At 33.9% G+C, this 15757-nt stretch overlaps 2 protein-coding genes and 1 non-coding gene across 3 annotated transcripts; 2 read left to right on the top strand and 1 right to left on the bottom strand.

Annotated features, from left to right (window-relative positions):
- Nucleotides 1-304: 304 nt before the first annotated feature.
- LOC123896888 (40S ribosomal protein S2-4-like) lies at nucleotides 305-2089 on the top strand. The gene is made up of 2 exons (XM_045947307.1): nucleotides 305-1106; nucleotides 1749-2089. The coding sequence occupies exons 1-2, from the start codon at nucleotides 423-425 to the stop codon at nucleotides 1905-1907; spliced, it is 843 nt and encodes a 280-aa protein (XP_045803263.1). The 5' UTR covers nucleotides 305-422; the 3' UTR covers nucleotides 1908-2089.
- Nucleotides 2090-2255: 166 nt separating this feature from the next.
- Nucleotides 2256-2395, top strand: LOC123903457. The gene has a single exon (XR_006808029.1). It is a non-coding gene; the product is annotated as a small nucleolar RNA snoR134 (small nucleolar RNA).
- Nucleotides 2396-3654: 1259 nt separating this feature from the next.
- LOC123902570 (cleavage and polyadenylation specificity factor subunit 3-II) lies at nucleotides 3655-14303 on the bottom strand. Its single transcript, XM_045952335.1, has 13 exons — nucleotides 14222-14303; nucleotides 13971-14148; nucleotides 13796-13868; nucleotides 12760-12874; nucleotides 12486-12559; nucleotides 10527-10663; nucleotides 9721-9784; nucleotides 8862-8927; nucleotides 8307-8376; nucleotides 7148-7252; nucleotides 6455-6596; nucleotides 5595-5691; nucleotides 3655-4565 (listed from the first exon to the last, which is right to left on the bottom strand). Exons 1-13 carry the CDS (start codon nucleotides 14244-14246, stop codon nucleotides 4116-4118), a joined length of 1596 nt encoding a protein of 531 aa, XP_045808291.1. The 5' UTR covers nucleotides 14247-14303; the 3' UTR covers nucleotides 3655-4115.
- Nucleotides 14304-15757: the final 1454 nt, after the last annotated feature.

The raw sequence follows: 15757 nt of genomic DNA, 5'->3' as shown, positions 1-15757 counted from the left end.
AATAAAATACACAAAATAATAAAATGAATAAAAAAATTTAAAATGAATAATAACCCAAAATAATAATAATAATAATAATAATAATAATAATAATAATAATAATAATAATAATAATAACAATAATAATTACAATTAGTACCCCACATTAAATAGATGTAAGTGGATGATGTGGCTAAATGAAAGATTTTCATTGGTTTTTGGATTAGAGTTTAGATAGACAATTCCATAACTATCTAGGATTTATATATATAGATACGGGCTTGAAATTTCAATAAAAAACCCAAAAACTATATTAAGAAAAGCCCAATAACAAAAAAAACCCTACAAAACACAAATCTCATCTTCACTCTCACACATCTCTCTGCATTTCTAGGTTTTCATCTTTCTCACCGCCGCACTCTCTCTCTCTCTCTCAACCAACAATGGCAGAACGCGGTGGTGCAGCTGGAGGTGCAGCTGGAGAACGTGGCGGATTCGGAAGAGGTTTCGGAGGAAGAGGAGGAGGAGGAAGAGGCGGAGACAGAGGCCGTGGTCGTAGAAGAGCAGGCCGTCGTGAAGAAGAAGAAAAATGGGTTCCAGTAACAAAACTCGGCCGTCTCGTGAAAGAAGGTAAAATCCGTAGCCTTGAACAGATCTATCTTCATTCTCTTCCAATCAAAGAGCATCAAATCATCGACACACTCGTCGGTCCAACATTGAAAGATGAAGTGATGAAAATCATGCCGGTTCAGAAACAAACTCGAGCCGGTCAAAGAACCCGGTTCAAAGCATTTGTTGTAGTTGGTGATAACAATGGTCATGTTGGTTTAGGTGTTAAGTGTAGTAAAGAAGTTGCTACCGCGATTCGCGGTGCGATTATTCTTGCAAAATTGAGTGTGATTCCTATTAGGAGAGGTTATTGGGGTAATAAGATTGGTAAACCACATACTGTTCCTTGTAAGGTTACTGGTAAATGTGGTTCTGTTACTGTTAGAATGGTTCCTGCTCCTAGAGGTAGTGGAATTGTTGCTGCTAGGGTTCCTAAGAAGGTTTTGCAGTTTGCTGGGATTGATGATGTTTTTACTTCTTCCAGAGGATCTACTAAGACTCTTGGCAATTTTGTTAAGGTTTGTGTTTTTATGTTTTTTGATTTATTTTATGATAATGATTAAAATGTTGTCTTTTATTATATATATGTTTGTGTTTATTTGTCTTTTGTTGTCTGAATTATTAGCATTATAGAGACTGGTATTGATGTGTGAAAATTGTATTGATTTTATGATATGCTATGTTTTTTGTGCTAAAATGGTTTTATATGTGTGAAAATTTAAAGGGTCATTTAATTGCTAATGAAATTTAGGGTTTGACTCGTGGTTACAATGTAACAAACTTATGATTAATTATGTAGAGTATAAATAATGTGAATGTGAATTTTGGATTTATTGATCATTGGTTAAATTAAGCCATAGTTCTCTTGCTAAAATTAGGAGCTAAATTTATTTACTATGTCTATGTTGTACTGTTTATCTTTTGTGCCATTTTTGAGCAATTGCATGGAAGAATATGTTTAAAGAGATTCCCTTGTTTATTGTTTAAGAATATAAATATATTGTATGTATGTATAATTGAACTGTGAAGTTTTCTTGAAGTATTGATTTACAAGACAGCATTTTATTGGTCTGGTGCAATAGTTTTGTGTGTTCTGTTGCTACTCTTGTTTGTACACCCTTGCTATAAGCGGAGTTATTAATGCTGTTTGTTTTTTTCAGGCTACATTTGATTGTCTGATGAAAACCTATGGTTTCTTGACCCCTGAATTCTGGAAGGAGACTCGCTTCAGCAGATCACCATTCCAAGAGTTCACAGATCTGTTGGCAAAGCAACCAGGAAAGACCATAACCTTGGAGGAGGAAAGGGTGGAAGCTTGAATTTTACCTGTTTTAGTTTTTTTGGATAATCTATGTTGAGCATGTTAGGAACTAGTGCTTTCATACTTATTTGTTTCTGTGGTTTACTTTATTTTTGATGGACGGAATTTCTTTTTATATTGCATTTGGTTGTTTCGACTTTTTAAGTTATAATAATTGAATGGATATTTGCAAGTTTAAAATGCCATAGTTTTCCAGTTATTTTCTTTATCCATTGTGACTGAAAGTGGCTGTTATTGTCTCAAAATTTTTGTGTATTTGAAAGGATAGTCGTATAATGGGCCATACTATAATAGAAATTATTAGAATTCAAGCTGTTCCGATTACATTAAATTTCTATCAAATTCTATGCATGTTGCAACCCCGGGCTTCTCTGAATTATATATGACGTGAAAGCCCCATTGCACATGCAAAATTGATGCCATTCGTGTTGCAGTTCATTCTCAGTAACTCCACGTTTGATCTGTGTCAAAGTAATGGCAACATTGTCCCTTCAGCTTATGTTGAATCACCATTTTTTCTGTGGAATTTTGAGCCAGACCTAGTGGCACAAATTGATTAATTGAATCATGCAAAGCTTATAGATTATAGATGGTGTGTTTGCTGTCATGTTTTGGGGTTGAAAGTTGTGGTTAGATTGCATCACATTGACCGTTAGTGAGTTGTGGACCAGGTTTACATTCGAGTACTAGATGTGTTTTTGGGATTAGTAAGATGATAGAGTTAAAGTTTATGTAATTTTATTTTTCTTTGTACTTTTTGATTCCAAACCCAAACTGCTTCTCAGTGGTTTAAAAGAAGTTTGAAAGACTACTAATGACATGGAACATTCCATGCTTCAGCACTGAAGCTTGTCAGAGGGAAGTTTAGATGATGCTTGATAAATTGTAGTACTTGTTTGTAGTGTTGTGGTCATTCAAGAAGCCCCTTTTTGTGTGCAGAAATCTTTCTTAATATAGGGCATTTAGGCTATCTGGTTCTTGCATTAGCCTTGTTTTTTATACACCAGTACCAAACCATGACCTAATAAGTAATAAGGGACATTCACTATGAAGCATGGACACGGACACCGGACACGACACGGATACTGACACGTCGACACCGATAAAAATTTGAAAAAATGACATAATTTAGTGTAATCATAAGTGTCGGTGTTGGATTTTGCTAATGAGATGATATTCTGATTTGGAATCATGTTATCAGGAGACACACTTTGTTGTTGATGCCTTTGCTAAATATGTCATGTCTAGGAATTCAAAGAATGATTATGCTCTCGTTACATAGTGTTGATTACCTTAATCAAAGCAATGTTGCTATATCATGTCATGAATTACTGAATCAGTGAAAAAATTGTAAAGCAATGTTGCTCTCATGTCTTAAATTTTAGAAATAATTGCTTAACAATTTTTTCACTGACCTCAAAAAAAAAACCAAACTACTGAATCAGTGGATTCAAAATTTGCTTTAAAACTGACTTAATTATTTAATTTTAAGTATTTCTTGAAAATGCAATTCAAATTTCTCATAAAATAGTATGATTACAATAAGTATTTCTCCATTCGATCTTATCATCTTTAGTGAACATATACAGAGATTTAAAGAGGATTTAAGGCATTTTTGAAAGCCATAATAATATTTAAATGAAATTAATAAATTTTAATCCTTGTATTTTAAACTACAATCATTTATTTAATATAATCAATTTTGTTTACTTTTATTTAATATACAATAGCAATCTTTTTAAAGAAAAAATAAAATTAAGATTAAATATTGTACGGTTCATTGAAAAACAGCACAACTCCTATCAATAACTCTCGACTTACTGCAATTAAATATCTAAAAATAATAACTACAAATATCATATAAAACTAGAAAATTGTCTATTTATAACACATTTCCTTTCCCCATCATAAAAATTGGAGCCTAACTAATGAGCATAGTTTCTGAATCTTGTTAGGGCCAAATCATGCTGTTCATTCTGTGTAACTGATTCTCTTTCCATCTGGTGTTCTGTTGTTTCATATGCATGATTCAGAGGCCAAATGCAGAAGTAATATAATGTTTTGATTATACTTTGAGAGATTCTCCCAAAATTTTGATTGTTCTCTCCAGATCAGTCACCACAAAACTTTCAATGTAAGAACATAATCCAAGAGCTCTAGTTAGATAAGCAATCTATGGAATCACAGCCATTCACCAACATGTAAACTAAACCTCGTGCTTCTTTTCGTCCAACATTAGCAAAAGCTCATCTCGTTGTACAATCTTTGCCTTTTTGTTATTCTCCATGACCAAAACCCCATCTACTACTCTTTCATCTTCGACTTGAAGTTCAGGCGTTAAGTTTCTGTCTATCAGAGTAGAGTTACATGTGTCCACTGAATTGCATTTCTGAAACGTGAAGTTCGGGTTCAAGCAGTTTCGGATGAAAGTGTCAGAGGCTTCTGCATTTACGTAGTGAGTTGAAGGAATGGATACGGTTTCATTGTTTGCAGGAGTATAACATGGAATCCCCAATTCAGAATGAATTCTTTCTTTTAGAGAAGCCATCTTAGGCTTCTCACCGTGCACTAGCATAACATGCTTTGGGGAGAGAAATTTTACAAGATCCATTATCCCTTTAGAATCGGTGTGAGGACTAAAAGCCAACTGATGAATCTGTCAATTTAAGGCAAAATTCAAATTATTCGAGAAACTAAATGAACTGTCACAATGATCTTCAATGTTATTTTGTACTATACATTCTCAGTTTATAATTTATATACAATTTAGTGTTGCCACAATAGTCTTTTAAAGATTTTTTGTCACCAAATTAGTCCCTCAAAGATTGAAAGATATAAAATAGTTATTTAGTCCTTTGTATGATGTATCATCACTTCAGTTATCGTATATGGGCAAATTTCACAATAACTGTGTATTTTGAGGGATTGATTTATTGAAAAAACTATTCGAAGGACCAATATGACACTTCAAAATTTAAGCGACTAATCTGGAAACAACAATATAAATATATAAATGACAGTGGTGATATCTTGATCTTAGAACAATCAAATTGACGGTTGACTCTAAAATTTACTTTCTAACTACATGTGTTTCTTAGGATTCATGTATTTCAAGATTAGAAAAAATCTGATTTCAAAAGTATTGCAATGTATCTTGCTCTTATTTCAAAAGCACATAAGTTTCTAATCAATTCTGTGAACGGAGAACTTTTGTAAGCGACACAAGCATTAATTGAAGTGGAGCATGAGCTTCTTAAAAATATATTTTCACCCCATGGCCATACTCTAATGTCAACTTAAGCAATAGAGGTTTCTGTTTATTTTGTCCAAAGTTCTCCATCGTGTATCACGGAAAATAGCGAGTTGTTCAAATTCCGCTATGCTACAGTACTATAGCACCGCGATAGCTGCTATTTGACAATAATTTGTACTAAAAAGCGTATTCCGGGACAATAGCAGTTTGCTCAAATGTTCAAATTCTGCTACGCTACAGTGCTGTAGCCGCTATTTGACAACACCGATTTATCCAACAAACAATCAACATATGAAATATGGTTTCGGATGTATACGTGTTCTCAAGTCATGTCAGTTGCAAACTCATTGATCAGAAAAAAGAAAAAAAAAACTCATTGCACCAATCTCAATAAATTTCCAAGTAAATAAAAGGGTAGGCGATTAAAAGTACCTGGCAACGCACGTCAATCTGTGTATCGGGATCTGTATCAATTTTGGTGGGCTTACCCGATGTTAATTTATGTCCTACAGTTCCTACCACACAATACCTACAAAAAAGCAACACAACTGAATTTATAAAAAACAAGTGATATGTAAATATGTCGAATTAAGATGAATGTATACATAAAAGAAAAATAATGCTAGGGAAAAGGCAGAAAATGGAATAGAGAAAGGGAGCATCTCCATGCCACAATATAGGTTGTGAGTTGTGACATACTAGTAGTGTAGAAAGATCAACATAGAACAAACCTAGTGTCCATTTAGCTTGTCATTGGCAGCCAATATATAACATTGAACGAATGATGCATTCATACATATTTTTCATAGAAAGTAAAATAATACTCGTATGGAAGAGACAATAAAAGAAATAGGCATGCAGAGTATTGTGACAGTGTAGAAAGATCAAGAGAGAACCAACCAAGTCTTCCTTTAGATTTTCATAATGGGTAACCAATATATCCACCACAATGATACATTTAAGCCCCCCAAAAACCCGAATTCCCATGACTAATCAGTAAAGCCCATATATATTCTACAAACTTCACAAAATCATAACAACTTTTCAAGTGCAGAGAAAAGGCCAATCAACTATGTTGCCACAAAACAAGCAAAAAATCCACACCAAGTCATCATGCAATGAGTACAATTTACTACTAGGTGAAAGATTTAAAATAGTTTGATATCCATTTACTTTCAAACGTGCCAATCGTGGGAGACATTTATCTGGATTTTGGTCATCTTCCATCTAATAGGCATGGCTACTATGAAAATTAAATAGGAAGTAATGAAAAAGACTATAAATGGGTGTACCCAGGCAGAGTGACAAGATTCTTTTCTGATGGTGCCCAATGCTTAAACACTTCGAGTGACAATCCACCCCTTATCATCCCAGGAGTGGCAAAGAGAACACAAGGACCCGGAGCATCTATAATAGACTTATCAAATTTGTGAACTGCAACATCCAAACTAGGTGGGTGAGAAATAGAACCTCATCAGATGATACATTTTCAAGCAGCAAATTATATCTCCATTCTCAGCTTTTATAAAATGCATTAAAAAAATTAATTATTTTAGCCACAAAGTCCACTCCTTTACCCCCATAACATTCAAGTCTGCAAACTTATTACCAATTTTTCAAATCTTTACAATTCAACCTGCCCAAAAATCCTTGTTTTTGTGCTGTCTGGAAATTTGTGTTTTTCACCTTATATTCCATTTAGTAAAATAATGTATTTATGCCAACTAACTGTAAAGGCTCCAATAACAGGAATGCTCCTAAACAAGGCTCTGTATCACAGAACAATGGAATTGTTGCATTTTTTTTATAGTAAGAAAGACAAATGGGATTACATGCAAAGATGATTGGGAATTATGACATTGTTTGATCCACCAGTTCCACCTACTGGAAAAATGCTTGGTTGTTGTCGTTTCATGCATTGATGTGACTTCACATGTGAAATAAAATTTTGAAATTTCTGAGAACTTTAGAAATAAAAATATCACCATTCTTAAAATCAAATGCACTGTGTGTGGAGTATGTATCTTTAATCTTCTGGCTTGTCCAACTAATAAGCATCTTGTAATACATATTAGCTTGAATAGTTAATCCTGAAAAGAAAAAAATACATATCCCAATAATTAGAATTAATCTGTAACACAAATACAACAAATAATTAGAAGTACACTAATAGGAAGATATACAGCTCAAGAAGTCACATATAACCAAGCTGTTTTGCATTATTATTATGTCTTTTCAAATTAATAAATTTGAGATAACTACAATTAATTGATTTATTGCTGACTAGTGTGGAAATGAAAAGAAAAGGATTCCACAACTTGAACATATTAGCATATACTAATACAATTACATCATGTAGGACAAAATTGGCACCACAAATTTGCAGCATATATCAATTTGATCATTTTTGCTTATAAGGATTTTCTTTAGACATTTTCATGAGAAATCATTTCATATTGGTAGTAAATTTCTGTCTCATTTTCTCATTTTGGCTACCTTATTTATATCAAAGCACAATTGTAGTTTGAAATTCTATGTTTCAGAAGACTTGGACCTTCTTTCGGAATGACGTCCAGCAATCTTAATTGTTAGAAATGTAATAACAAAAACCATTCATTTGCTTTCTCACTTAACATTTTAAGCTTTAGTGGCAAGTGAACCTTTAGTTGGTTCATGGTCATGTTAGAAATACAATATGAAAAACCATTCATGTATCTTCTCCTCCTAATAGGTTAAGCTTTTGGGTTGGTTACTTTTTAAAATTAAAAGAAATAAATAAAATAATTAGGTTGGTTACTGACATTAACGATGATGGTTCAAAGTAAGAAGCTTTCCTTTATTTGCTTCATTTGGATTGGGTTAAACATGTTAACAATGGTATGATTGGCACTAGACACTACAGAATTCAAGTCTTTATATTCAAGTCTTTATACATTAAAAGTTTTAATGGCATGATTGGGTTACACATGCCTTTTATTCCATACACTATTTATAAGATGACATGTAAGCTCCTTTGTTGCATCAGAACACAATTCAAGTAAAAAACCAGATAGTCCTCTAAAACAAAATTTCAGTGAATTTGAATGTGACAAAGCAAAAAGCATGTGATTATATTTGGAATAAATAAGTACAGCTGATTCAAACCTGATGAGAAGTAGATAGGAACCTTCAAATTCATTCGTTCCCAGTAGTCATCCAACAAAATGCATAGTTCCTACATATATCATAATAACTTGGTAAATACATGACACCCCTGTTCAGTAAATCCATATTTGATGACGTAAAAAACTAATTAAAGAAAATGGAAAGGACATCATTAACATTATAAATGATGATCCATGGAAACAATAACTTGCCAGCATCTCCACAATGTAAGTTAACCTTAACCAAGAAATTTAGAAATACAGAGCCTATAAATGCACACACTACACAATGCATAAAACATTAAAGATAAGATTAAGATCCCCATAAAACACATACACACAGATACACATCAAAAGAAGTAACACCAACATCCCTCTTCCTCCGTCCCCCTCATCTGATCTCTTTTAAGGAGTATTTAGGGATGGGAAGCGGAAAAGTTCAACATGGAATCATTATACTGAGAAAAATGCCATAATTACGTCTACAGTCATTAGCTATAACAAACAGAAAAATAAATTACAATAACGAGCTGAATGGCGATTTTAAGCAGAGTACCTGAGCTCTTCCGAGAGCAAATGTTGGAATAAGAACCTTTCCTCCACCAGAAACACATTTATGAACCTGAAACAATTAATTTGAAATTTAGAAACCAACATAAGAGTAACTGTAGATCAGGTGCACTTGGATCAAAAGCAAATCATAAAGTTTAAAGAAACAAACACAGCCAAAAAATTGAAAAAGCAAAATATAAAGTTCCTTTTCCTCATCTCTCAACTCTCTTTACAAACTTGGTCTAAAAATAAATTATAAAATTTCCTGGCTTATCAACACAGTTTGTGATGCAGCAGCTAAGAGACCCATATGGCAAAGGCACACACTACACACCAATTGCATCGCATGTGAGAGGGAGAAAGGAAGTAGGTCAGGAACATTGATTCATACATTGTTCCAAGCCCAAAGCATTTGCACTGGGGACTTTGGGCATTTGGAGGCACACACGCTCAAAGATCTGCAATCTATATTTTTCCCTATTTCTTTGTGATAAAATACTGGTTCCAATCAAATGCCCAGCCAAATGCACCAAATAGGAGCAAAGTAGCACAAATCCACAAAACATTGCCTTCTTTACTTCAGTCAAAATCTCAACCTAATCAACAAAACTGATCCATGCTAAGAGCACAAACCAAGAAGTATAAAAAAATCTCAAAGGCCTACTTCGAATATAGGACAGGTCAATGTAAAATGCAACCAACAGAAGTAACGCATGATTAACACACAAAAAAGGGGATTGAGCAAGTGAGGTCAACAACGCTTCTACTTAATAATAGTAGTAGATGTCTGAGAAAATAAGGCACAGAATTAACTAAACACTTCTAGTTCACAGTTTCTTCAAAGTAATTTTGCAAATACTTACAGCTTTGAGGAATTCCCTCTCTCGAGCATATTTCGAATCACGTATCGTAGTTGCATATGTGGATCTGAAATGAGATTGAGGGTCATAACAAAAGTGAGTCCGAGATAATCCTTCTTATAACTACAAGCATTGAATGCAAAACAGGTACTTGCATTTTAAATCATATTGAATGATTATACAACAGAGAAAAAAAAAAACACCTAAAAAATGCATGCCTGTTTCTGCACCTTGTAAACATAACAAAATGACAATATAATTTGCAAAATTTGTCACTCCTACTCAATTACATAAATTAGGGTAGAAAGCATAACAAGGTAAATAAATTAAGGTGGAAAAATACATTTGACCCAAAAACTGAAATTGGATAAATAAAGAAAATGAGGGCAACAAAACGTGATCTCATAACCACTTCCCCATGAAGGAGCGATGATGTGGTTTGGTGGCAGCGCAGGACATAGAGGTTGAAGTGATAAGGAGGTCATGAATTCAACTCGCTCCACTTACAAAACACCAACTACCAAGAAACATTTCTCATTAAAAAATATAAAAAAATAATCACTTGGTCATATATGTTTGATAGCATGCAAGAACCAACTTCCCAAAAATCTAGCCAATTAGGTGCAGGCCAAGGCTTGGTTCATATTTCTAACAATAATATAATACAATTAATAAACCATTGAATATGAACTAATACAATTAATATACCCTAAAAACAATAAACAAGTAGGCAATATCATTTGTAGCCCTCACTATAATGTTGATGATATAATTATAAGATGGATTTACACAATCAATGATGTTCTTACTCAGTTATAAGAAGGTCAAGTCGTAGTCGATCAATTTGGGCTGCTCCTAGGTGTCTATCTGGTGTCATATTGTAGTCTCCTGTATAAACCATTTCTGCATCTCCCACTTTTACATAGAACATCGCAGCTCCAATAACCTTAACAATTTATAATAGGTTGAATGATCAACTGAGAGTACTAAATAATCAATTCAAGGTATAGAAAGCACAAAAACCTATTCATACAAGATAGATGTGATGTGACAGCGAAAGTAACCTGACTAACAAAATTAATGTCAAAAAACAACATCCTCATATAAAATGAATTGTGTTACAAGGAATGCTACTTCACATGACAGGACTAATAATGCTAAGGTCGGGCTATCAGGTATATATTATAGATGTATCAGTCCTGATGTGGAGTCCTGATGTGGGTAGAATAAAGTGAAAAGCTTCAATAGCTCAGTGGTTAAGCTTCACAAGAAAATATTAACCATTCCACAATATTTCGGATTACATTCCTCGCAAAATTACTGTATATAGTAAATATTGTATAAGTGAAGTTCCATTAAGTAAGAGTGGACTATCTTATTACGTCTCTTTCAAACAATAACTGCTTTCAAGGATAGTCTTGCAGAACTACTGAAAAGGAACCTTGGTGCAACAGTTGAAACTGTCGGTGTGACTGAAAAGACATAAGTTGAACTAGTGGATCAACCTCTTGCAAATACAAGCTAAGATTGCCTCATATAGACCCTATTAGGCTATGTTTTTAATATCAGATAGCGGCGCCGGCGCGTAGTGCCGACCCTAAAAAAATGCTATACCGGTATAGCGGGTAGCGCTATAGCAGTATAGCGGCCATGTACAAATTAAACATAAATTCCAACAACATACATAAATATTAAAAAATAGAAAAATACACAAAATCAAAAGGACTTTCTTACTTAATAATTATACTAAATATTGTCATTTACCATCAAAATAGGTTCTAAATAAAGACTAAAATACCCCTCACTTTATGATTTATTTCCAAAATAAGGGTTTTTATAAATTTTTTCCCTCCAAAACGCAAAAGCAGCCAAATAGCGCTACCGATCCGCTACGCCACCGCTATTATCCTGCAAATAGCGGCAGCTATTTCCGCTTCTCTAAATAGCGGATAGCGGCCTTATAGCATTGCGGAGAGGTGGTCTGACGCCACGCTATAGCGCCGCTATTAACATCATAGCTATTAGGAACTCAAATTTTAGAGAAAATAGAAAAGTATTATTAATGATAAAACGGAAAGTATTACAGAGATTAAATCCCTATAATCCCAGTGTTAAGCTCCTCAGAGAAGAGATAATTCTCTCTCTGCCAAAACCTTTCGGTTCCTAAACTGAAAAGATACTGAATAGGATACCCTTCCATCTTTCTCATTCTCCTTCTTATAACAAAACTGATCACATCATTTCCTCGCACTCACTGCCACGTCATTATTTACCTTTCCTTCTTATATTTTGATAATATCACTCTCCACTTAATGGATTTGTGCAACTAACTATCCAATTAACTATTTGGGCCTACACTCTCATATAGACCCACTAATGGGTCCAATCCAACCCCTACCCGAACCTTGCAAATAGGAGTTTTACAGCACCCAGTTCTTCCCTCCAGTAGTTATACGTGCAAAATCAAAAGATCATGCTTTCCAAGACTATCTAAACCCTAACCTTGAATTCTATTCAACACATTTATTTAGAACTTTGACAATCCAACCTCTTCCAGACTTTCAACCAGACTCTTTCATATTATTCTGATTATGTTATGTATGGTTTCTGATTTGCCAACTTTTGGGCATCAGTCACATCCTCTATCATCTTATATTCACAAAAATCAAACAATAATTTCAATGGTGAGAAAATCACCAACAAAACAGGCGTTAAATCTGTTACTGGAGACAAAGTTCGGATTCAGAGATGAATCTCATAAGCCTTACATGTCCAGCATAATATGCACGTATCTGCAGATCTTCATCTACTTGCACAGTCTGCTTTAGATCTACAGCAATAACTGTTTACAGGAATCAAATTAAAATAAGTATAATACAAATATAACAGTCCATAAACTCACAAATAACTTAAACATCATGAACTTGCAGTCCAGTGGCAGGGTTGAGCAGTTTGAGTACATGGATCTCTTCCCAGTGACATGTCTTGAATAACTCAGACCAACATGTAGATACTGTAAAGGAAAAGAGGGTCCTACATTACCTTTCTTCATGCACTCAGCAATATGTTCAGAAGTAAATTGTTCTTCCTCACCCCGACGATCAACCATCTTCCGAAAGTCTTCCAACATCAAAGGAGACAAAGCTTTTGTTGGGTACTGCTTAAAATAATATATAAGTCAAGCTAAATTTATCATTGTAGAATTACAACCACGAGGTCAGTTAAACATTCAAAGCACCATAAGCATTGATTGGAACAGTACCCAAAGAATGAAACAAAAACTAAAACATGACTATATGCATATGCAGTCAGAATCATCCAGCAGATGTCGAAGTACAGCAACAACAACCACTTTTAACCCATAACATCATTCTTCCGCCATTATTTCACATTCTTTTCTCATGTAAAAAAAGTCCAATAAATGCTACGTTTAGTTTATTTTCTGTTTTCATTTCCACTATATATGTTTTTACTTTTTACCAATACAAATACTTGTGGTAACATCCTAATAAGGGATTATTTTGTTGTTTTCAACATACTCTTCAGTCTTCACACAATCACGAAGACATACAAACAACAAAGTATTTTGATTTTTTTATTTTGCTATTGACCTAGTGGCCACACATACTCAAATAAACACTCACACGGGCAGGGGGAAATGTGATGACCCGAATTCAAACTCGTGATTCCACATAAAATGTCCTTACAGCCAAACCACTAGGCTATAACAACGACGATTACAAACAACAAAGTATTACTTGCACAACAATTAGTAAAGCAGTAATGCTATTTAGTACCAAAAAATTATCAATTAGCAATAAACTTGAAACCAAAATGAAATATAGCATAACAACGGATGCATTTAACCAATTTGAGTAAAGCCCGCCACACCCTAAAGTAAGTTGTAGAAGATCCAATTTGATGAACTTTTAGAACAAATACCAAAAGCATTTTCCTTATTAAAAACATATCAATTGAAAATAATAAACAAACAAACAAAAAAAAACTAGCAGCATATCATAATATTGAGGCAAACATTTCATCAAACAGGTAATAGGCAAAAACAGGAGTCACCCACCGTCATGTAAACTGGTCCACGATACCCACAAACTTCAGTGAAGTAAACCAACGCTCCAACATGATCCAAGTGACTGCACCATTTAATTTCACAAACAAATAAAACATTAATTTTTCCACAAAAAAAAAAACTATATATTCAAAAAGATGAATGAATGAATGAAAAATGAGATTACAAATGAGTGATGATGATGCATGAGAGAGCATCATTGAAATTGCCAGAAGGTGAAATAAGAGAGAAATCAGGGAAACGACGATGATCAGTGTAACCCATATGCATTCCACAATCGAACATGATTCTTTTTCCATTGATGTTTACTACAACGCAGCTTTTTCCAACCTCTTGACCAGCACCTACATGTTCATCAAAATTAAGAACTTTAAGAGAGATTAAGACGAAAAGATGAATGAGATAAGAGACACATACCTAATACTAGAGTTTCGATTGCCATTGATGCTTTTTACGATGTAATTGTTGCACCGGCTAGGACTAGTTGTTGGGACAAGGATTATGTGACTTTTGGGCGGGAAAGCAAGTAGGCCTGCCTTTAGTCCAATCATATCCGTCCGATCAATCTAACACTCCATATTATGCCACGTGTAACCTCTTTTAATTATTATTTTTTTAACTTTTTACAAACACCTTTTAATTTCTAAAAAACCGGAAAATATGTATTTCACAAGAAACCCGACCATCCATTTCTTTGTCGTGACCAATTCTCATGTAACCCGTAACCCATGTGTTATCTGTTATAAACTCATTCGTTATAAGTTAGCTTATCAATTATCTCCTGTTTTTCTTACCAAATGAGTTAATGTGGGGTAAACTAGCTCAAAAGCTAACTTAAAGTAGAGTTATTTCTCCACCTAGCCGTCTGCCACCTTTCTAATCCTAATTTTTCTTTTGATTTTTTCTTGGTTCATCCATTAAAGACAGATGATTTATGATCAATTTTGATCTAGAATCACCCATCTTGATTGTTTTTTTATTTCCTTTTCAATTCAATAAATGATTTACACATAATTTTAGGTTTCATTTGAGTTTTTCCTTTGTGATTTCTTCGTTTGTCCTGCCTTAGTGCATAATTGTTTGTTATCCTGTCTTCATACGGTGTTTGTTCCGTCTTTGTACGGTGTTCGTTTGTTTGAATTTGCAGATTTGTTTCAATCCAAATTCAAAGCAGATTCAATGATTTTAAAGTCGTCAACGTAACAGATCCGAATGCATGATTATTCCCGACCATTGGATTTTATTATATCAATTGGAGGCTTTGTCATATTTGTAGACATTGAGCCGTTTTATGCTATTAACTCGGATGTTGTGAGCGTGTTCGCAGATTCATCCTTTTTAATTTTTAGCAAATTTGAATATGTAATAATTTCGATTGATGTACTCTGCCGTTGAATGAATATAATTTTTTTTCGTCAAAAAAAAATTCTTTGGTAAAAATAAAATAAATTCTATTTAAAAACTACCAAATATTTCAAATATTAACGGGTGATCCAAATACTGAAGTGGAAGAAATAGTCACAAGAAAGGGGGGTTTGAATTGTGACCTTTTTTTTAAAAAATTAATCCTGCATTCTACAAAATTGATCTCAAGTGTATACTTGGATAAATGTTAGTGAATTATAGAACAGCTTGGTCTGAGAACGTTCTTTACTATAAAATAGATTGTTCTGGGAACGTTCTCTACTGCGTGACAATTCAAATTAAATATAATGAAGTGCTTTGTGTGATGTGTGTTTACAGTAAATAAAAGAGAATAAGAAAGAGAAACAACACACAAACAATTATCCTGGTTCACCCCCTAATAGTATGGGCTACTCCAGTCCTCACGCTCCTGTGAGATTATCCACTATGAGATACTACCGATCTCAAATTACACTTCTTCCTTGATCTAGTCCAAGATCATAATCTTCCAAGCTTCACTCACTTGATCTACCTAAGTCCTCCAGACTT

The sequence above is a fragment of the Trifolium pratense genome, linkage group LG1 (assembly GCF_020283565.1).
Source record: "Trifolium pratense cultivar HEN17-A07 linkage group LG1, ARS_RC_1.1, whole genome shotgun sequence".
Classification (NCBI taxonomy): domain Eukaryota; kingdom Viridiplantae; phylum Streptophyta; class Magnoliopsida; order Fabales; family Fabaceae; genus Trifolium; species Trifolium pratense.
This window is presented reverse-complemented; position numbering and strand designations above follow the sequence as displayed.